This window comes from Aristolochia californica, unplaced genomic scaffold (assembly GCF_029961685.1).
Source record: "Aristolochia californica isolate CCGP_79_NKW_82.1479 unplaced genomic scaffold, dmAriCali1.0.hap1 SCAF_7, whole genome shotgun sequence".
Lineage (NCBI taxonomy): Eukaryota > Viridiplantae > Streptophyta > Magnoliopsida > Piperales > Aristolochiaceae > Aristolochia > Aristolochia californica.
The window spans coordinates 3537100-3559333 of NW_027182268.1; the positions used below are offsets into that span (position 1 = coordinate 3537100).

The 22234-nt window shown below is 38.2% G+C and overlaps 4 protein-coding genes across 4 annotated transcripts; 1 reads left to right on the forward strand and 3 right to left on the reverse strand.

Annotated features, from left to right (window-relative positions):
* Nucleotides 1-2253: 2253 nt before the first annotated feature.
* On the reverse strand, nucleotides 2254-3111 carry LOC137936226 (ran-binding protein 1 homolog c-like). Its single transcript, XM_068780796.1, has 2 exons — nucleotides 3108-3111; nucleotides 2254-2699 (listed from the first exon to the last, which is right to left on the reverse strand). The coding sequence occupies exons 1-2, from the start codon at nucleotides 3109-3111 to the stop codon at nucleotides 2254-2256; spliced, it is 450 nt and encodes a 149-aa protein (XP_068636897.1).
* An 8302-nt stretch (nucleotides 3112-11413) lies between these two features.
* On the reverse strand, nucleotides 11414-13305 carry LOC137936227 (MYB-like transcription factor EOBI). Its single transcript, XM_068780797.1, has 3 exons — nucleotides 13185-13305; nucleotides 12961-13090; nucleotides 11414-12357 (listed from the first exon to the last, which is right to left on the reverse strand). The coding sequence occupies exons 1-3, from the start codon at nucleotides 13303-13305 to the stop codon at nucleotides 11742-11744; spliced, it is 867 nt and encodes a 288-aa protein (XP_068636898.1). The 3' UTR covers nucleotides 11414-11741.
* Nucleotides 13306-15208: 1903 nt separating this feature from the next.
* On the reverse strand, nucleotides 15209-20004 carry LOC137936164 (uncharacterized). Its single transcript, XM_068780723.1, has 8 exons — nucleotides 19620-20004; nucleotides 18142-18186; nucleotides 17877-18024; nucleotides 17549-17618; nucleotides 17391-17439; nucleotides 17116-17213; nucleotides 16241-16379; nucleotides 15209-15681 (listed from the first exon to the last, which is right to left on the reverse strand). The coding sequence occupies exons 1-8, from the start codon at nucleotides 19938-19940 to the stop codon at nucleotides 15535-15537; spliced, it is 1017 nt and encodes a 338-aa protein (XP_068636824.1). The 5' UTR covers nucleotides 19941-20004; the 3' UTR covers nucleotides 15209-15534.
* An 845-nt stretch (nucleotides 20005-20849) lies between these two features.
* LOC137936228 (transcription factor bHLH62-like) lies at nucleotides 20850-22234 on the forward strand. The gene is made up of 6 exons (XM_068780798.1): nucleotides 20850-20868; nucleotides 20964-21367; nucleotides 21470-21583; nucleotides 21721-21786; nucleotides 21877-21945; nucleotides 22055-22234. The coding sequence occupies exons 1-6, from the start codon at nucleotides 20850-20852 to the stop codon at nucleotides 22232-22234; spliced, it is 852 nt and encodes a 283-aa protein (XP_068636899.1).

The window sequence follows — 22234 nt, forward strand, 5'->3', positions numbered from 1 at the left end:
AACGTATTTCTCATTGAAAATGTTTATATAGAACAGTTAATTGGGTACATTGGCCCTTGTTTTCCTTACCATGTTTGTCAATTACAAAAGGCTCTATACGGTCTCAAACAAGCCCCTCGTGTTTGGTTCCAACGTTTCAGCTCTTTTATCACTCAACTTTGTTTTTTACGTAATTGTGTTGATATTTTTTTGTTTGTCTTTCATAAACACTCTAACATTATTTATCTGTTTTTTTATGTTGATGACATCATTGTTATCGGTAACAACTCAACTCTTATAAATTGTTTCACTTGTAAGTTCAATTCAGAGTTTGCCACGAGGCTTTACCAACTACATATGGACTATTTATCAGTCTACTCAAATATGCATGAGATATTTGTACTCAAGCTCTGTTACTTGATAGAAGACCTGTCCATACGTCGATGGTCATTTCCCATCATTTGTTCGCTGATGGTTCTCTATTTTTTTATCCCACTATTTATAGGTCTCTCGTTGACGTACTTCAATACTTAACCATCACGTGCCCTGACATTGCCCATTTGGTCAACTCTGTTAACCAATTCATGCATGTTTCCACTAAAGATCATTTTATTGTTGTTAAGCATATTCTTCCCTATGTTAAATGCACCATTCACTTTGGCCTTACCTTTTACCTATTTGTTATTTTTGGTGCTCTAGTTGTTTACTCTGATACTGACTGGGTAGGCTTTCCTGATACTCGTCATTCTACCTCTAGTTACTCTATTTATCTTACCGATAATTTAATTGTTTGGAGTGTTAAAAAACAACCTACAGTATCACGTTCCAACTGTGAATTTGAGTATTATGCTTTTGCACACATTGCAACTGAACTTTTTTTGCTTACACATCTCCTTTGTGATTTTCATGTTCTTATTCCACAACGACTTATTCTCTTTTGTGACAACAAAAATGCAATCTTCCTGAGTTCCAATCCAGTTTCTCATAAGCGAGTCAAGCATGTTGAATTAGATTATCATTTTTTTCGAGAACTTGTTGTTGCTAACAAACTTCACGTACAGTTTGTGCCATCTCACATGCAGGTAGCCGATATTTCACAAAAAATATTTCATGCCCTCTGTTGAATTTTTTGTACTCCAAGCTTCATGTCTGTTCCAATTTGAGGCTTAGGTTGCGGGGCGGGGGAGAGAGGATAACACGACATAATAGAAGCCCGAAAATCAGTTCCAATTACCGGAATTAGAGGTAGAAGTCCAGTTCGCCGAGAGTTAGAAAAAACCCGATTTTTTGTTGTAAATACTCTTGTAAAATCAGTATAAATTCAATGTAAATCTTCACCATCAATTCATGGTGATTACAAAAATTGAGTTAAATCTTACACTGAACAGGTATATCAACAACACCGGGTACAGAGGAAGAAGGCTACGGCGACAAGCACCACAATAAATCCCACTGCTTGCGGTAGCCGATTTGAGTTGTTGTAGATGGAAAAGAGTCAATGCTAATTACCACGATTTCCCCAGGAAACATGCTCGTAACATTAGAAGGAGATTGTAACGGTAACCTATAAAAATAATAAACAAGTTTGACCAAGAAATTCAACCATAAATTGACCAGAATTAGACAATGAAAGTCAACCAAGAAATTAAACACTGAGGGGAGAAATACCTGGCTTTTCTCCCACTTTGAAATTCCCTGCAGACCTTTTTGCAAGATAAAGAAAAGGCTTCTCAAAATTGCAGTTTCTCTTGGTAAAGATCTCATAGTACTGGAGATTCTTCTTCCTGTAGAAAGTAGCCTGCTTGGCTTTCACTTATCTGTTCTTGACATCAACCTTCTTGTTCCTCAGTCACCAATGATCACGGGCTTGAACCTCGGGTAATCAACCTGTTGCTAGTTCGGCAATGCCATCTATAGAAAATCCGTCGAAGCAAGGGGAGGTCCTTCTTCCGGGTGCAAACAAAACTGTCAGTTCGAATACAGACTTCGAAGAACCAGATTGCTCTCTTCATACGTTCACAGCTCTGTTGGAGTTCTCCTGCAACTAGGACTCTACTTTCGAAAAATCAAAAGAGGCTACTAGTTAGAGCCCTTCTTCATGAAGAACTCGGTTTGACAAATCCTTTAGTATTTTTGAGGGACTTCAATCTTATAAGTGAAGTGGGTTGCACTATCCTAGTTGGATTAGGCAGAGTCCTTCAAGAAATCTTCTGTTTTCTCAGAGCAGCTAGCTTCTTTCTTTTCATCCTGTGCAGCCTTAGGTGCCTCTTCAGTCTAGCTTTTAATTACAGACAACTTGTCAATGAGGTCATCTGCATGATTGGCATTATCTTTCTCATCTTTCTGAACTTGAGAATGATCAATCTCTTCTACCAACTCCATAAAGTTCCTGCAGTTTTCATTAGAACCAAATCTAATACAAAAAGAGCTCCTCTTTCTGTTCACCATCTCCTTATGCTTTAGAAGCTTCGCTGTACGAGCTCCATGTTCCTTCCACTGATCCCCCTCCTTGTCAAATCGGTAAAGCTTTGATTTAAGATCGAGGAGGACATCTTCTTCCTCTTCACCAGTAGTAACAATCACCTCCTCTAGTCTGACAATGGGCACGACCTGAGCCCCAATGTCCTCTTCCTCACCGAGAGCTTGGCCCCAAGTCTCCTCCTCGTTGCACTCCAGATAGGTGTTTGCAGTCAGAGATACGAAGATCTTCCGTTTTGAACCTTATGCAGGCAGAGAAAGATCCTCCATTGTCAGTTTGACCCTTACCGAGATGGAAGAGCTAATTGAGGAGAATCAAGCCGTTTTTCCTTCACTACGTGGGGATTTTTTCCTTTGTTTATAAGGATCAGCTTGAGCCAGGTTGTGCTATTCTCATGCAGAATAAGGTTCTATTCTCACGCAGATATGAAGATCTTCCGTTTTGAACCTTATGCTGGCAAAGAAAGATCCTCCATTGAAGAGATTATATAATTTATGATCTGAGTTTGACCCTTGATCATGCCATTTTGCCTTCACTAGTCGGACCAAAATATTACGTGGGGATTCTTTCCTTTGTTTATAAGGATCAGCTCGAGCCAGGTTGTGTTATTCTCATGGAAAATAAGGTTCTACCCGTGTCATAGTTATACGCATGTCGTATCACCCAAAGTCTTAAAGTAATTAATCAACTGAACATAAATAGAAGACTAACATAATTAAATCTCCTTTAACTGAGTTACTTTTGTGAAACTTCGTCCCATGAGACTCTTATAAGAGTTCACATAAGAATTGTTGGTCTGAGACTTTTTGCTGTGAAAATTATGTAAGACTCTTCCATATCATCAACAATTTGTCAAAAAAAATTAAATTACTTCATTTCAATGGACAAAATTTTGGACCAATGATAATTAGGTTAAACGAACCCACACAAATTGGTTTATCCAAATCGTAATCAAAATTATTGATGCACGAAATATTTTGGCGACTAAATTAGCCTATCCATTTTTGAGTCGTTCTATGACCTTTTCAGTTATAAGAGTTAAAATTAATATTCACATTGTATAATTATAGAACATATACATAACATTGATGTTAAATTGACGGTTTATTTCACCAAATAATTTAACATCACTAATTATATAAATTATGGTTCAAACTTAAATTGTAAGTTCACCCTTATGTAGAATTGACATTCTTCTTTTACCAAAATTTGAACCAAATTAATTTCATAAGAATAAACTTTTGATTCCTCCTCTATCTCAAACTACCCACTCAAACTCCAATAATTGATTTTGATCCCAAACATGACATCTAATAAGCCAGGTCCACTAGGTCCAATTCCCTAAACTTTAAAATAAAATAATTTAAGAAATAATTTTCAAAAAAAAAAAATTATAATAGTTATTCGTAAAACCATTTATGAGAATCAAAATATCCATAATTTTGAGTATAATCAATAATTTCCTAGGTTTATTGATTTGATTCTCAAAATTAAAATTTTACCTTTGGGATGAGTTTCTCTTGGAATAAAATCTCCCAACCATGTAGAAAATACAAATTGTCCACAATGGCTAGGTGCATCAATAAGTTTCATGTGATCATTTCCAAACTAAAAGAATCATGTATCTCACACAAATGTCAGGCCATTTTCTAAGATGAAAGGAAGTGAAATCAAGAGGTGGTTGAGTTCATGGACTCAATGTTCAATTACCTAATCAAGTGGTCACCCATCCTTTGTACTATACAAAACTTTATTGTATGATGATGTGTCATCAAGTCAGTGTATGATTCTATGTCTGCCCATATGTGACCATCTAAACATATAAAGGTCTAAGTGAACTGTCTTAATTTACACCATTATAGGTCTCGACAAAATTTTGAGCACGAGGCTCTTGGCAACCAACAAAGGGATGAAATCCATGAAATTGAATAATCAACCAACTAGGAAAAGCCATTCAACTTAACCCTATACACTATGAAGGTTAAGCATTCTTTGAAAATATAGAAGAGAAGGGGGGTAGAGGGTCCCCTTGTTTGAGTCTTTGCATCCCTTTGAAGTAGCCATAAGTAGTCCCATTGAGTAGAAGGAAAAAAGATGCAAATGATATACATCTCATGATCCATGCCTGCTACTTCTCCTTGAATCCCATTTTTTTCTTAGAGAAAGACCATTCAACTAAGCTTGCCATGACCATTGATATGCACTGGAAGCTCAAATGTTGAATCCCTAGCCAAACGAAAAGATCTTTGGTGTATAAATTTGAAAAAATATCTAATTAGCTCATTGGTAATGAGAGACCTATCCAATTTTACTTCTCCATTGATGTTCAAGGAGGCAATTCAATTAGATATGCATTTGGCAGAGGTGATGGCGTAGAAGAATTTGATGTCATCAACTTCTTGAACTGGCCACTTGAAGCAAATATTAGTTTGGTTTGAAATATTAGAGGGAGAAAGAGACCTACTTTCCTCAGCTTCGTCTAGAATGGTGATTTGAGAAAGGAGGGATTCTCAATGAGTAGTGTCGGACACACAACCTTGTTTAGACCAAGAATTGAGTTCAGACTTTAATGAATTGAGTTTGTTGTTGAGTTGAGAATCACACCCACCCCAACGAGACTATCAAAGCCCTCAACATGAACAAGGTGTTTTAAACAAAAAAGTTGTGCAACACTTTGGTCATGACTATCATCGTGCAAGTGTTAGGAATTAGACGCCCTAATTTTAAACTAATGACAGTAATAATAATAATCGTTGAAGCAATAAAAAAAACAACGAACAATAACAAACAAGATTTATACAAGTTCACCTCAAACTAAGACTACGTCCTGTCTTCCGCCGCTGCAGTAATCCACTATGAAAATGAAATAGTTTACAAGAAAAATCACATACACTTACAGGTGTTTTCTCTAACCTCTCTCGGGTTGCAACTCAAGATATTCCTTAGATGATGACCAAACCCTAATAGCGGTGCCCCAAACATAAAGAGAAAACTAGGGCAACCACGATACAAGAGTAAAATTTCCAAACTACCCTTAATGAAACAACAATTAATATATTGATCCACATACCAACTTAGCGTAGGGCATTGATTAGGCTCCACAACTTAACAACAAGTTTGCTCTAGTTAATGATTTTGCCTTTTTTTTAATTTATAACAAGGATTCATTTTTCATAGTCAATCCATGATGTCTTTCCATGGTTTCTTCATAGAACTCAATATATTCTTGCATTTGGCTGTTACATAAGGGTTTCTACATTGATTTAAGGGCAAAAGAAAGTTTGGGAGGCCAAAGGGAAGCCGGAGATGCTACGACAAGGGCTAAAAGCCGGCAGATGGAACAATGAACTGTTCCTCATATCTTTGGTAAGTTATTGCTTTATTTTTCCTTTTTCATTGTAAGTTACATGAATATTGTATCTTTGATGAATGTTTGTTGATTTGACTCATATCAGACTTCAACATTGAATATTACATTTTCCGGTAAGTTTTCTTCCTTTTTAATATAAGTTGTATGAGTATGTTTATCAAATTACATCAAACTTGATAAACTTGAGTAGGTTGCATGAAGTTGTGATTTTATCTGAAATTTAAATGAAAATTTATGTTGTATTAGTTTTAAATTTTTAATTAATGTTCAGATTAAGAACATATAATTGAGAATACTTAGGTTATATCTCGTTTGGGAGAAACCATGATCACTCCAAGTTTTTACAAAGGTTCTTTCTTTCAAACTGGTAGCTGAATGCGACAAAGATGGCATGGAGATATCAAATCTTTGCTTTCATATGTGTGGAATAAAACTGGGTCATTCTGCTGGTTATTTGAGAGCCGCATGATTCTACAGGACTCGATAATGGTGATGAAAGTGAAGCTAACTGGTCATTGAGAGCTCCCATCAACTCAATCAGCAGACCACCACTCCAATTATGGTCGCACTTGTTCGGCCTTTTCTCGATCCAAGTCCGTAGACTGGAGAAAATTCCGACTGATCATGCAAAAATAAAAACATTCTCCCTGTCAAGAGTCCTGACTGAGGAAGTAATCTCAAAACCAGTTTCCAGTCGCGCGTCTTCTATTATCAAGTCACCAGCGGTGTCAAATAATTATGAGAGTAGATGTCTTTCTCTGCTGCTCTCTTCTCTATCCTCATCATGCAGATGCCAATAATGGCGTAGTGGGACCTAAGAGAGACGACGTACTCAACGGCTTCGCCTTTCTGGGAATGGGAAAGCTCAATCGGTTGATAATTCTTCGGAGTCTTGATAAGCCCTGGCGAATTTGTTTCTGAAAAGATGTAAGAAAGGACCAAAGGTAGACTCGTCGATTCCTACCCACAACCTCAGCACCTTTTTCCGTCTTAAGCTTTCATCTATCTTTCAGGTAAATCGAACAGCTTCTCTGCAATCATCGTTTGGATTCTCAGCTCACAGAAGCTTATTGGCGGAAAAGTCTGACAGTCGGCGGCGTCGTATTATTGATACGCGCATGCTTCCTAGGTTCTTTGTTTCCCACCAGGTTGTTCCTTATTTTGCTCCACCTTTTCCTTTTTTCGCGTTTGTCCTCTCTCGCTCTCTCTCTCTCTCTCGTTGCTGATTGGGAGAAGATAAAGATTGAAAAAGTGAAGTTCCTTGTCTCAGTTAATTAGATGCTTACTACTCCAATATAGGGTTGTTTCTAGGAAATTTTTTAGTCTAATTTTTTGAATAATTATCAGAAACCGGGTTTTTTAGCATATTCGATTCCAATATAGGGTTGTTTCTAGGAAATTTTTTAGTCCAACTTTTTGAATAATTATCAGAAACCGAGTTTTTGAGCATATTGGATTCCAGTATAGGGTTGTTTCTAGGAAATTTTTTAGTCCAATTTTTTGAATAATTATCAGAAACCGGGTTTTTTAGCATATTGGATTCCAATATAGGGTTGTTTCTAGGAAATTTTTTAGTCCAATTTTTTGAATAATTATCAGAAACCTAGTTTTTGAGCATATTGGATTCCAATATAGGGTTGTTTCTAGGAAATTTTTTAGTCCAATTTTTTGAATAATTATCAGAAACCGAGTTTTTGAGCATATTGGATACAAAATCAAGTAAGAGTTTTTGGCTAAGTTTTCTCTCTCAGTTTCCATGGGTATCCAAACAAGAAAAAAAAAAACATCTTTTCTTTTCTTTTCTCTCTCTCTTTTCTTCCTTGTCATTTATGTCCACTTTCTATGTTCCAAACACAACCTTGGAACAGAGAAAATAGAAAGAAAAAAAAGGAAGAAAAGAGAAAGAGAAAGAAAAAGAGAAAGAGAAAAGAAAAGGGTTTTTTTTTCTTGTTTAGATGCCCATTGAAAATGGGAGAGAAATCTACTTTCTCTTGTTTAGATGCACGCGGAAAAAATAAATAATAATATTTTAAAATTTTAATGATTAAAATTTTCTCTCAAGTTTTAAGTCATTTTCTTTTCTCCCCAAATTCTATCATTTTGTGAGAGAAATTTTATTAATTAAGCGAGATTTTCTTTTCTCTCAAAGATTCTCTACTTTTAAACAACAAAAAATAACTTTCTCTCCCTTATTCTGTTTTCTTTTCCATGGGTTCCAAACAAACCCTTAGAGATGTGATTAATCAAACATCCTAAAAATTAAAAGGGGAATGAATTAAATCCAATGGAACAGACATGTACTTTGACACCAATTTAAAATTTAACTCCATATCTATCCTAAAGATGACTGCCAAAATTGTCGATTTTTGTCTAAATAATAACCATATATATATATATATATAAAGGGTTGATCCAATACGAAAAATCATTTAGTGCAAAACATGCGAAACGCTATCTCCATCGTCCCATCAACGGTTATATCAGCCGTTTTGCATGTTTCACACCAAATGTCTTTTCGTATTGGATCAATCGTATATATATATATATATATATATATTTGATCATGCAAGATTATTCTCACTAACAAGTTGTAAGAATATCAATATGTACATTTAACCCTCTTCTCTTGCTATGCAAGGTAGGTTTCTATTCAAATTTGGATATCATCTAAGGGGGGGTTAGTCCACAATGAAGTGAAAAATTGAATTGAAGTGAGATGAATTGCTTCTACTTCAACTCATGTTTGGGTGTTAGTATAGACGAGTTCAAGTGGCTGGAAAACAGATTCCAGTGTTAGTGCCCCTAAATGAAAAATATGATATAAAAAAGAGAATAAGTAACATTTTATAATATACTTAAATAGAACATATACCTAAACATATAATTAACAAAAATAAACGTGGTTACTACACTTATAAGTGATTTAACGTGTAGTATTAGAATATATTAATATCCTAATTAATGAAAAATTATATTATATTACTTAATGATTATAATTTATTATAAATTAAAACAATAATTATGGTTTAATTAATTATAACAATTGGATAATTAAACCAATTAATTATTACAGTTTATTATCAATTAATATACTAATTACGTGTGACTAGAATAAATTATTTAAAATAAATAAATAAAATTAAAAATAACATAAGTGAATATAATAAATAAATAAATTATTCTGTAATAACATAAGATATAGTTTAACATTAAAATTCATTATTTTAATAAAAATAAATAAATACATAATAAATAAATAAATATATTAATTTATCAATAACATAATATACATTTTAAATATTATTATTTAATAATATATTAACAAAAAATAAAAACTAATGGTTTAATTAATTGGATAATTAAACCGACGATGTTTAATTTTTCCTAACTTAGGAAAAATTAAATATCGTCTTCGTCTTCCTCTACAGTGATCTTGGCAACGGCGACGGCAGCGGGCAACGGTGATGGCGGTGGGCAACAGCGACGGAGGCAACGCTCCGACGGTGGGCCGAGAGGGAGAAAATAGGGAGGCCGAGAGAAAAGAGAAGCCAGGAGGCCGAGGGGCTCTGGCCTCCCGTGCTCTGCGACGGAGGTCGAGAGAGGGAGGAAGGAAGGCCGACGGGGGGAGAGGCGGAAAGAGAGGGAGGACGGCCGACGGGGGTGGGGGCAGAGGAAGAAAAAAAATCGCGGAGGAGGGGGGGGAAGAGAGGGAGGTCGAGGGGGCTCTGCGTCTAGAGAGGCTGACGAGAAGGGGGAGGGGAAGAAGCAACGCGCGTCGCGCGTGGAAAGTAGATGATTTGCAAAATAGGTAGGAAACAACTTTCCCTCGTTTTTGCCTCAGCGAATGAAATGGTGTTATCTCACTTCAATTCAAGTCATTCTAAACTAATGCCATAAATGGGATGAACTAAGTAATGTGGGGGTAATTCATTCAACTTCATTGTGGACTAACCCCCCCTAAAGCAAGTTAGAGCTGGACAACCATTTTCCTCTCCTCTCAGATTTATGATATCCTAATTTTTACAAATGGATAGGATTCATTGAATATCATATATCCTATCAGTTTCTAGTTTCTTTACAACCTTATCTCAAATCAAAGAGAGAATTGCTTGCATATGCTTCCCACTGACCAAATGATGGAATGGTTTCTTCTTTTAGTAATGTTCTTTAAGCTAAAAAAACAACCTGCAACTGTCCATAACTTCAATGAGGAAATTTCTTTTCAATGGTGGCAAGTTTTTCTTCTGTCTTTGCAACCATTATTCCATGCATCTGACGTAGTTCTCACTAATTTCTTGATGATCAAGCGCATATTAGTTTACTAATAGTAGAATTCTTAAAAAAAACTGTTAAAGATTGGACATTCTGAGCCATCGTGAGTGGACCTTCCGTTGCTGACAGAGGTCAATTTTTATTCACGAAGGCGACCCACCATCACTGCAGAAGCCATCATTCATTGGTGAGCAGGCGTTCGATTTCCGAGGGGATAACTACTGTTTGGACTGATTAAAAGTATCGTTTCTGATCCAAATGTGACTTTGCCCCGAGCACTGAAAGCAGAGTTCATGCAACGTGGGGTTGGCTTGGTTTTGGTGGGGGAGACGACGAAGGGGGTGGAGGCTCTTTTGAAGAATAACCGTGCCGTGGTGAGAGTTCAGTCTCTTCACGGGTCTCTGTGAAGTGAAAGGCGACCGCCGAAAGCTCAGCTGCTTGTCACTGTGTGACAGACGAAGTGCGATCGTCTTCTGGGATAAGGTTCCTGAAAGTGACCATCTTTTAACTTCAAAATCCCTTTTTAAAGACGAATTTTTTCATGATTCTTTTAATGGCGTTTATGCCAACACTCCACTGCGGAAGGGTATGTCTTAGTGGCTAAGACAGTAGAGACCCACCCCATGAAGCTTGAAAGTTACCTTCCGCATTGTTTCCGCTTTATGATGATGCTCGGTGGAAAATATAGACTTCTTGTGGAAAATTTCTGCTTCTTCGCACACCATGGAACCTCTGGCAGTTGAATGTTTCTTGGCTCCTGTGCTAACAAACTGATCTTTGAATCGCTCATAACTAAAATTTCACCAAATTATTCTTTCCGAAGAGTAGTTGGACGACTGGTTCCCTGGATTAGGCTGCTGAAGGAAGATGATATAAAGCTAATCTTTCAAAGCAATCAACGGACCGGTTCAGGTTCAGTGAAGCCAAATATCTCCTTAAAAGAGATTCTTTGACAAAGGCATACGCAATAACCGCATACATCGGCACCAAATACGTCTGCATGATGAACGCCTCGCGTGGCTCGTGGGGACACGAAGACAATTGCCAAGGGAAAAAGATTACTGAGTTGTGGGTGGCTGATCATCACTAGAGTCCAATCCTCCATGATTGATTCATCATGTAGTAGCGTCATCAGTCGAGAGAATCAAAATCCATTCTTGTGGAATGGAGCATCTTCCGTGAGAGGAAGCATAGCAGCACAGTGGCGACCAGAGCTGGGAACCCTTTGTTTCCTTGTATTAGATCAACAAGTTGCCAGGAATTTTGTGGTCCTGAACGTTAAATGGGGAATAATGTTCCACTGATTCGGAAAGAGAACAGAAAAAAGAAAGCAAAAACAATTAGAGAAGGCTCCACCGATTCCACTTCCAAACAATCACATTCTCTTAAGATTTACATGAAGTGACTTTGTACAGGATCCTCTTAGTTGGCAGAGGAGCATCAGTCAAGCAACCATTGATTCGCAGTTCTCAAGCTCTGCTACTTCAGTCCGAAGAACCTTTTCATTACAGTGACAGCAGACTTTAGGGGAAAAATTAGAAGAAAAGGATTCTAGCTAGGTTTAGCAAACTCTTTTTTACCTGCAACTTGCAGCTTTGCAGACTAAGATGTACAATGGGATTTCTCTATCCTTGAATAGCACTATGATATGGTCCTTATGATTGGCCTTAACTCGTCCATTTCCCACAGATTCTCTGTCATTTCGTGAACCCAGCTGCTCTCGCCCATGGAAGAATCGGTGGCGGCGTAGTCCATTCCTGTTGCTGATGCGCACCCCATGTTTAATGACTCGAAATCGTAGCTGGTGTCTGCATAGTAACCTCTGAGAAATGGGTTGTACAGAATGCTGTCAAAGGCATTGTGAGGACTCGTTGGAAATTCTGGGATTTCTGGGAATTGGGTGAGTTTCTTCGAGTCCGAGGAGATGCTTGGACTGCAGTCATCTCCCGAACTGTTGGAGTTGCTCAGGGTTTTGTTACACTCGCTTGTTGGGGAATCCGGTAGGGATGACTCAGGGGCTACTTTGAGAATGGCGGGCGTGGAGTTCAACGCGTCAGTGGCTGAAGAGGACTGCATCTGAGTTGATTGCATCTGTTGGAGTAGTCTGGGCATCCAGAAGAAACGGATTGCGTCACGGAACTTTGGGCAGTTAGCATCGATCTTTAATTGTCTTGCCTGCTTTTGAACCCTTGTTCTCCAGTAATTCTTGATTTCGTTATCTGTTCGTCCAGGGAGTTCTTGTGCAATTCTAGACCACCTGCAAGATCAAAAGAAACACATCTCTTTCAATAACAACGATCATCTCTTGGGTACCAAAAAAATTGCAGAAAAAAATTGATTAAATCGTGGTGCTGTTACTGAAGTACTTCGAATGCTCTCGCTTTGGTATTTCATATCATGATCAGTAAAAGTGTAAACCATCAAAATCATAAATGCAAGTGTTGCGGTCTTCAGCACGGCGGGTAAAATTAAAAATCTTGCAGCAATAGATGATGATATTACATATTGGTGATGTTTTCCTCAATATTTCTAGCACATGGTTGCCTTCTTCAAAGTTCAAAGTTGGAACTAATTAACATGAACGAAGAAAGAATAAGACTTTCCTAGTACTTCTGAAAACAAACACAAACAACTCGAGCTCCGCATGAAACTGGTTTACACTGGATCAGAGTTTCTGAGTTCATTTGTAAGCCAAAAAGGCAAAAAGAAAGAAAGAAAGAAAAAGAGAGTTTTAAGGAACTGGCAGGTTCAAAAGTTTTTCGTTGGCCTCATGACAATAAATTGATAGCAGGACTAGGTAAATAGAGAGAAAAACAAAAAAAACAAAAATCAACGAACTTTACACAGCTAAACTTCTTACCTGTTCCCCCATTTGGAATGGAGTTCAAGAATTAGAATCTGTTCTTCTGGTGTAAGGTTTCCGCGCTTCACATCAGGTTTCAGGTAATTGAGCCATCTCAATCTGCAACTCTTTCCAGTTCTCTTCAGACCTGTGAAAAGAGTAAAACCAGTAGAACACATGGAACGAAGGGCGGCATCAAGTAATCAAAACACAGATACCCATTCAATGAAACTCGTCTCTACCTGAACATCTTGCGAGAAGGTTCCAACGCCCTTCACCATGAGAAGAAATGTAGTGAATCAGCAAACTGTCCTCTTCGAGAGTCCATGGCCCTTTCCTCAGTTCAGCTTCTCCGGAGGCCATTGCTGCTGCCTTTTTCTATATCCAAAGGGGGACCAAGAAGTGTTATAAAGACGGCCTGTAGATGCTGGAAAGATTTATAGGGACCCAACAGGGAAAGAGTAGCCAAAAGTAAAAGCCTACTGGAGTTTCCACTTTTTCTATCAATTTCCCTGCTTAAAACGATTGGAGTAGAATTTCAAAGACCAAGACCCAAATGCCAAAGTGTTTAGAAGCTTAGTTGTTTTTGTTCTCGGAAAAGAAACCTGACTTTCGTGGGGAATCGACCATTCAACTTCCTTAGTTTCTAGATTCTCTTTAATATAAAACGTGTTTGACTGAACAACAGAACATCGAAATTAAATAACAATGTAATCGAGTAGTCATTTTCTCGTTTTTGCCTGGTTTGTCCGCATTTCAACTTTAACCAGTTAAAAAACTCAGAAACCACCGCACACATTTGCTTGAATTCCAAAAGGATGTCTCAGTGGATATGAGAAAGCAAAGAACACTTCATTTTCCAATGCGGTTTCTTGTTCCTTACAGCCATAGACAGACAAGGAGACGGTAAGTGGAATGGCAATTCGCCAATGTAGTGCATAATTGTGTCAGTGCAGCAAAATTTGACTTGTGTCGCTGTTCTCTGTGGGAGTAGGTCAAGAAGCGGCTCAACATCCAAAAAAAAAACAATTCTAAAGTGACCACAGCAAGTTTAAACACTTTCAGATGATCCAGAACCAGAAAAAATTGAATTTGTAAGTGTAGAACATCTGGAAATGGCGATGCGAACGTTATCCGGGTCAAGATGATCGTGTTCTCTCGTGCCAACCAGTCTTGATCGTCAGGAAAACATCAAGTGATTTGATGAAATAGATGGACGAAAATCTTTTCCAGTTTTATTTGTACAAGCAAACAATTGAAGTTGTCTTCTTGCATTATTGATCGGCGGTAGTCCCGCCAAGGAAGAAGATGACAAATCTCAGTGTATTGAACTGCTAACCTCACCCACAGTTTGGCAAATTGAATTCCGATCAAAATTTTGATTTTTTTAGAGCTCCAGCAAGACCTTTAAGAGTGTTGAATTAGAGCAATCTCTGGGTTGCCGAATGTAGAAGCTTCGATGAAGTGGAGAATCAAAACTTCTTTATTTGCCGTAGATCCACCAAGTCAGCCGCAGTATTAGACAAGTGAGTTGTTTGAATTTAAGCAATTCATTCTAAAATGACAACATTACTCCCACCGAAATGTACAGGTCGTCGTCTTTTGCTGATTGTTGCTGCTTGGTAGGGAGAAAAAGCATACCCTGTACTGGAGAAGCTTGACAGAAGTGGATTGAGTTGGGTGCATGAGAAGCAATTATTGCTGGGGTGACTTTGAAGTCGAATTTCTCGTATGGGGATGGCTGATAACACTTCTGGGGTCACAGGAAGAGAGAGAGAGAGAAAGAACCAAAGACAAACAGCGAGTTTGAACCGTGTGGCACATTCCAACAATAATTGTCATGATTATGACAAGACTGATACCAAAGGTGTGGATTCTTGCGACTGTCAGAGTCGTCGCTCCCAGGGGAGTGGCAAAGAGCAAGAAAATAAACAGAGGAGTTAACTGAAAGTGAGATTCACCAATTCGATCGATATTTTCGTTGAATTTTGATTTTGTCGTGCTTGGTTTCCGACTTTGATTCTGGAGGCGCTTCTGCAGAAAGAGCTGTATAATTCAATGAGCAAGACAAAGAAAGTTGTTAAACCTCCTGCACTGCTTAAGACCAAATCAGCAACTTCTTTAAAAGACCATTAATGGATATCAAAAGGACTAATTTTCAGAATTCTAAATTTGTAAGCAGTGGGTCCTTCCACAGAGAATCCGTAACATCGTTTCTCACGAAGTGAAACGGGCTCTGAATCCACCAGCATTTCATTTTCCCGGCTATCCTTAGGGTTCCTCCGTCACATTAAAGAGAAAATCGTAAAATCGAGTCTCTGTCAAAGAAATGGGCCAAGGGAGGCCGAGGCAGATGGCCAACCTTTGACCATTTTATTAATTTCAATTCTTGACCAGTCTTCTTCAACAAAGATCTACTCCTCTGATACTCTTCAATCCAGTGACAATATACTAACTAGATCAGATGGTGACCAGTAGAGGTCGCCTTGGATTCGTTCATTAATGAAGAAAGAGAAGCAATGGATAGAACAGGAGGAACCAAATAACATAAAGAATTAAGATTGAACTAGTAAAAGATGCTCTCTAACTCTCCTATTTGTCCAGACTATTCAGCCAAGATAAGATTACTTGAGCTCCTTTCTTCCATGAAACATCGAGCATCATATCATGTGCAACCCCGTCTATGCAGACTGGTGGCACCCCATAATGTCTGGCAGTTTCATTCAGTCCCTCTACATCCTAAAATCATGATAGAATTCCCATCACCAACAGCTCATACAAAATGGAAGAGACCAGTTTTTCATGCTCAGTTATCTGCAAATAAGCTATACTCAGGAACTTCTCTTTTGTTTATTTTCACTTAGTTTTTTTTATAGGTTACTTTATATAACCTTCTCAGTAAGTAGAAACACTATATACCGGTTAAGATTATCCAATGAGCTGCTCACAGTTTCAGGAACTTCCAGTAAGAGATTATGTATCGCTATCATGCCTTTGCTAATGTCTTCAAAGGCCCTTTGTTTAGGCAATTCTGATTGGCTCTGTTAGCTCAAATAAACCTTGCTATTGTTTGGGTAATCCTCTGTTATTTCATGCTGTCCTTCACCTAGGCAATTGGGTAACTGTTCAAGTCAAAGAAAGTTTATTTTTATTTTTATTTTCTTATTTATTTTTTCTGGGTCGTCCAGATGACCAACTAAACCACCAATGTCATTCACCAGGCTTGTTAATCTCTACATGTGTACAATGGTCAATGAATTGCATCCTAAATTAAAATAAATTATACCTCAGCACTCACCACTATGAAGTCATCACTTGCCCCTAACACGAGTAATTCTATAAAATCTCCTGGCACTGAAGGAGATGGCAATGACACATTGAGCTTCTTGAGATCAAACAAAGGAACCTTTGAACTTCCCTTCATCAACTCCTGATATCTGTAAGAAAGAAAAAGAAAAAATGAGGAAACTACCACCTAGTTCAAAATTCAGATTCAAGAGAGCTGGAGAAGGATTATCTTTCTGTATAATAAGAAAAAGCATTGTTTACATTGAGAGAAAAAAAAAAAAAAGCATTGACAAGCACATAAAGAAAAGAGAAGCTACCATATTTAGCTAAGCGAGAATTGTTATGAAAGAATAAAAAAAGGGTCAACAGACATGTTCAGTTGTAGCAGGAAGAGCATCCTAACCAGTAATCACAATAGTGCTAACTGAAGGTGACTAAATTTACCCTCAAAATATAACTGTACCGTAAAGAAAAATGTTATAAAAACTTATTATGTGTATAAATGTTGCATTCAGCAAATTAATGACTCCTTTTCTGTTTTACTGTCTCCACCATAACCAAAACATATAATTTTGCATTTATCTACCAATACAAGAAGCTTGTTTTTGGCATTTCAGTTCACTTAATAAGTGATTACATGTCACTCTTTTCACGTTTTTGTTCCTATTCATCTTCAGTAGCCCTATCAGTCATCATGAGTTTGTCTGTATGATTTTCCATAGCCATATTAGATGAAAAAACATTAAACAAAAAGATGCAAGTTTTACAACCAAACTATTCTCACAAACTAAGGCCTCATGTCCTATTGTGCACCAGATTTTTTAAAAGCTAAGTAAAATTATATTTCCAAATGATAGAAAAAGAAAACTAAAAACTTTGACAAACCGTTTCACAATATTGTCTTCCATTCCTGGTGAGAAAAATGTTTCCTTGCAAAGAGGCAAAGAAATTGCAAAGGCTTTTGCAGCCAAGCTGAGAGTCACCTGGTAAGAGAATGAAAAATTAATAAAAGCCATGAATTGATGAACTACACCCTCAATCTCCTGGTACAAGAAGCTGAGTATTTAACAAAAACAAAGTTTATAAACTATACCAAGCAAACTTCACTGCTTGATTTTTTATTTCTGCAATCAGTGGCAATAGCAGGATTGGTTTCTCACCTTGATGGCAGCGACTGGTTTAGACAACAGGTACCGCCAAACTAAGCCACTACATAACAATAGTGCAAGGCATATTTGAGCTCCAGGGAGACTTCATATGCAGGTAAAGAAAATAGATCGATATTAATGCTGAAGAGAATGCTTATATTGCGTCTCACCCATTTCCAGAAGGAGGGACAGAGCAGACAAGCACAGCTCCTGTAAGTGCAGGGTATAAATTATCCTTATCTGCAATTATGCAAAAGAACTTTGAGCCACAATTATCCATTTACCAAAAATTGTACGCAAAAAGTATACATACATAGCAGGTCTATATAGAACGGGAGAGAGAGAGAGAGAGAGAGAGAGAGAGAGAGATGCGTAAGCTCAGGTATTCATGAATTTGAGATGTCACAATTGAGTGAAATACAATAGCTTTAACATAGACAACAGAAGTTTAATCACTAAAAAGTAAAAATTAACATCTACAACAAGATATGAACCTACCATAGCTAAAGTGATTATGAGGTTCATGTGGTGGAATCATATTTGAGATGTAAATCTGAACAATGAGTCCTCCAAATGAATGCCCAATCAACACTGGTGGAGACCTGACTTCTTTGAGAATGAAATCGGCTATATTACTTGCATGTGTCTACTGAAGAGATTGGAAGTAACAACAAGAGATAAATTAAGAACTAAAAATGTCCCAATAAAGGTTTTCAAAGAGATTCAACTGACAAATGTGAATTCAAGACTGCCACAGGAATACCTGAAGTGTACCAGCTGCAGGTCCTTCAGGCACGTTACTTTCACCCTGGGCATATAGCAAAGCAATGTAAACATATTAGGCACTGTTGTCCTCCACAATCTAAATCTAAACAGAAATTTACTCTGACATAAAACCATAATTTTGCATGCAGCAAATTCTTGGGAGAGCCCAAGCTGACCAATTGAAGGATCCTAGTTTCAGGCACCTGAGTCGAATATCATTACCTTTTTGACAGTAATGGTAATTTAATTAAAGTTTTAGCAGTTAAGACAAAAGCTTGTTAAACTAAATCCCTAGAAGTGTTCTCTCAGTAAGATTCTGGACCACAGATTAGCCAACTTAAGTTAAAAATGGATAGTCCCACTTTATGTGCTAGAGAAGTATGCCATCTTCAAGGAACTGCACCAAACACCAAAACCAAGCCTCAAAGATGAGATTCCGGATGAATTAAGAAACTAACAACAACTAATCCTTCATCAAGAACTGCCATCATGTTCCCTTTTTATGCTACTCAGAACATGGTATCCTTGAAGTATTAGTACACAGTTGAACAATACAAAGTTGTATCTTTAGCAGTTTTCAGGTATGTCTATAATATCACTGCTTCAAATAAAACGTAAAATGTGTTGTTAGTAGCTGAGGAATAGGAACAGGGAGAAAGACAGCTGATTGCCGCAAAGTTTTGGGGGTTTTACTTATTAGAGCATCCTTCCTCACATAGTGTTGGCAAAGCTTCAACAAGCCTATTAGAACCCATAAATCCACCCACAGATCACATAAATGACTATGAGATGCCATACTTTGGGGGTCAGGTCAGACTTTTTTTTTTTGTGAAAATGATCACAATAACCCTTTCAGTAAGCGTCTATTTTTAACTGAAACTCATAGGATTCCACTATTCCTTAATCAGTAAGTCATGTGTTGTTGTCGATGGAATACTGAAGCACTTTCAAAGTGATGATTTTTCCATACTTGTTGTTTCATTGAGTGATGAGGAAGTGAAATAGAATTCCAGAAGAGAAAGTTCTCACTCTTCTCCTTCCCATTACTCTATTTCTTTATCCAACATCCTCTCTCTATTGTAAGCAATAGATCCAGAGAAAGATCAACTCCAGCATTACCCATCTGGAAAAGAAAAATATGCAAGAAATCTACAACTCGTTAATAAAATTTCAAAATATGATCAATGAATACAATCCCAAATACAGTGTCTTCAAACGTCAACTTGAACTACGAGAAGGACGTATTTATCCAAAATTCGCACTGACTACTTCTGTAAAAACGAATAACTTTTAAAGCAAAGCTTGGCCAACGACGGTTAGAGCCAAATGACTTCCTTGTTTCACCACTATACACTGAAGAAAAACACCATATAATTTCAAATTTCAAAGGGATCAGTGCCAATTCCCAATGGACGCAGTACGCGTAAAAAGAAAAAAAATTTGAACGTTCAAACAACAAGTACCCAGAGAGGTTACCTGACCCAAGAGGCTGAGGGCATAGCAATCGTACCCAAACTCCGAAAAGAAGGGTAGCCAGTGAGGCGCCCAGCACCAAGCTGCATGAAAGCTTCCATGGACGAAAACCAAGGGTGGTTTACTGAAGGTGCCATTTTTATGACCCTTTTGGGAAATGACCTCCATCTTCAAACCAGATGGCAATTGATGGAAATGGCGGGTCTGGCCCTTGTCAAGCTCGTAAGCAACCTGCATTTTCGTGGCTGAAAAGGGCTTCTTGTGGCGGAGGTCGAAGCCGAGTGAGAGACGGGGTAGATGGTAAGCAGATAGAAGCGCAGGCATGGCTACTTCTCTATCCTGGTCTGGATGTTGCTCCTCTTACGCTTACCTTGGATGTCCAAGAATGGTTTCGTTAAACTAGAACTCTAATGATGCTTCAGACTTTCCTGCCTCCTTATTTGTTCTTCCTTCCCTTTAGAGATTTCATATCCATTTGATGCTCTCTTTTTACTTCTTTTGAGGTAGTTCCACCTCTTCCAACCATCATATTTTAATTTACACATTTATTTATGTTCATGAAACTCTTTGTATAACGCGAATAATGATTTTTTTTAACTCCAATAATTTTGGAGGAATTAAAATCTTGAGAAGAAATGAAAAATCACTTTCTATAGTCGGCTGAGGTAGTTATCGATTGAACGGTTGAGATAGCCTTTCTCATGCTTCGCACTATACACCACCTCATCCCAGATTTTTTTTTCCCGTGCTTCATGTACTTGTGATTCTGATCAAACGGAAGCACACCATCACTCATCTTCAGACACCTCTCCTGCTACATGTCAGGCTCCTGCTCCTGTCATCAGCCTGCAGTTTCGTTAATGGTTTTCCCTGGGCAATGGTTTTCTCCGCACCGATCCACATTTTTTTTTCTGGGTCTACATGAGCTTCTTCTCTTTCCTCGATACCAATCCGACAGAGCAGTTATCCCCATCGATAAATCGTAAATCACCGACCCCAGTGCGACCATCCATGGCCATGCAAATCATCCCCTATTATCACTTATCCACGTAAATACTTGAAAAGGCGTTTTTTTATAAATAAAAAAAACACTACTTTGTCTCGAACATTCTTCCATGCTACAAATATTTCCATAAATTCTCCCATGTGATTCTTATCTTCTACCTCTAACACAGTCGGCAATCTCCAGAACTGCCACCATTGTTTTTTTTTTTTGGATAAATATGTCGTCAAATGAATACGTACGCAGCCCGTAAATACCGCCGTGTTCGCGGATCCATCTCGCTACTCGCGTTATATAAGGCCGTCGGGGGAGTCGGCCCTTGCTTGCGGCTCTCATCGACTGAGACTCACCCAAATCCCTGGCGGAGTTTTCAAACAGTCTGCAGAGTCTGAGACCCGCCTTCCCTTTAATGGAGAACGATTCAAATGTCGAATTGGTGAACCAGTTCTTGGAGCTGAGTGGCGCTGCTGCCACGGAGAATCACTCCTTGAATTTGCAGAATCTGATGGTTTTGTCGAACGTGTTCGATTTTCCTCCCGCCTTCTCCGAGAACGGTTGGGGTGTTTTTGCTTCTGAGTGCCCGAATTCGTCCGTCGTTTCCAACCCCGCGCCTTGTATTGGGGTTGTCGAGAGGGATAACAAGAAGAGGAAGGCCCCAAGTGTGTCGGAAAGTAGCTCCGGGAATTCTTCTGCTCCGGTATCGGAAAATACGTCGAGGCAGGAGGAGAAGACCAGTAAAAGGAGAAATGTATGTTTGTTTCGTTTTGATGAGACGGGTTTTTCCTTTGTCACCCCTTTTTATAATTCAGTATATTCAATCGGGTTCTCTTTCTCTGTTCCGTATTTGCAGAGTTCGGGAAGAGGAAAGAAAAGCAATGAGAAAGTGGTGGAGAAACCAGAGGAGGTTATTCATGTCAGAGCAAGAAGAGGCCAAGCGACTGATAGCCACAGTTTGGCCGAAAGGGTGAGTTAGTCACTTTCTCTAACAGAAACAGCGACTTCAATTTATCTCTAAGATAAGAAATTTAATTCTTTCATAAAATGTTTCAGACAGAAAATTACAAACTGGAGTTTTATACTTTTCTCTGCATCTTTGATCAGGTGAGAAGAGAAAAAATCAACAAACGAATGCGATGCTTGAAGGACCTCGTTCCTGGCTGCTACAAGGTATAATCAATTCTCTCTCTTCTCTCCCTTCTCTTTTTCTGCAAAACAATAATATGATATAGAGCCAATACTAAATGTTTGTTCCCGCAGACAATGGGGATGGCTGTAATGCTTGATGAAATAATCAATTACGTGCAATCGCTTCAGAATCAAGTCGAGGTGCGCTCGGTTCTGCTCCACTCTTCAATCAGTACTTCATTTATTTAAGTTACGATTATCCAAAACTATCAAATCTTGTTTCCGCTTATATCTCTATTCCATCCATCAGTTCCTCTCGATGAAGATATCGGCAGCCAGTTCGTTCTACGACTTCAATTCGGACACAGCGTCCCAAGTACTGTCGCAGTCCAGTTCCCTACACCAGTGTCTGCTTGACCAGCGGCACATGATCGATATGGAGAGAAGAATAGGAATCGACAACCACTGGCCAGGGCCAAATGGCCTCTGA

Excerpts from the sequence above, each read along its gene's own strand:
- LOC137936164 (XM_068780723.1), bottom strand. The coding sequence starts at position 19,940 with ATGCCTGCGCTTCTATCTGCTTACCATCTACCCCGTCTCTCACTCGGC. Across the intron at positions 17,619-17,876 it reads TCATAATCACTTTAGCTATG|ATAAGGATAATTTATACCCT; the intron begins GTAGGTTCATAT and ends GCATAATTGCAG. Across the intron at positions 17,440-17,548 it reads GTCCCTCCTTCTGGAAATGG|TGGCTTAGTTTGGCGGTACC; the intron begins GTGAGACGCAAT and ends ATTGTTATGTAG.
- LOC137936227 (XM_068780797.1), bottom strand. The coding sequence starts at position 13,305 with ATGGCCTCCGGAGAAGCTGAACTGAGGAAAGGGCCATGGACTCTCGAA. Across the intron at positions 13,091-13,184 it reads CCTTCTCGCAAGATGTTCAG|GTCTGAAGAGAACTGGAAAG; the intron begins GTAGAGACGAGT and ends CTCTTTTCACAG. Across the intron at positions 12,358-12,960 it reads CATTCCAAATGGGGGAACAG|GTGGTCTAGAATTGCACAAG; the intron begins GTAAGAAGTTTA and ends TTGATCTTGCAG.
- LOC137936228 (XM_068780798.1), top strand. Across the intron at positions 21,368-21,469 it reads AGACCAGTAAAAGGAGAAAT|AGTTCGGGAAGAGGAAAGAA; the intron begins GTATGTTTGTTT and ends CCGTATTTGCAG. Across the intron at positions 21,787-21,876 it reads TCGTTCCTGGCTGCTACAAG|ACAATGGGGATGGCTGTAAT; the intron begins GTATAATCAATT and ends TTGTTCCCGCAG.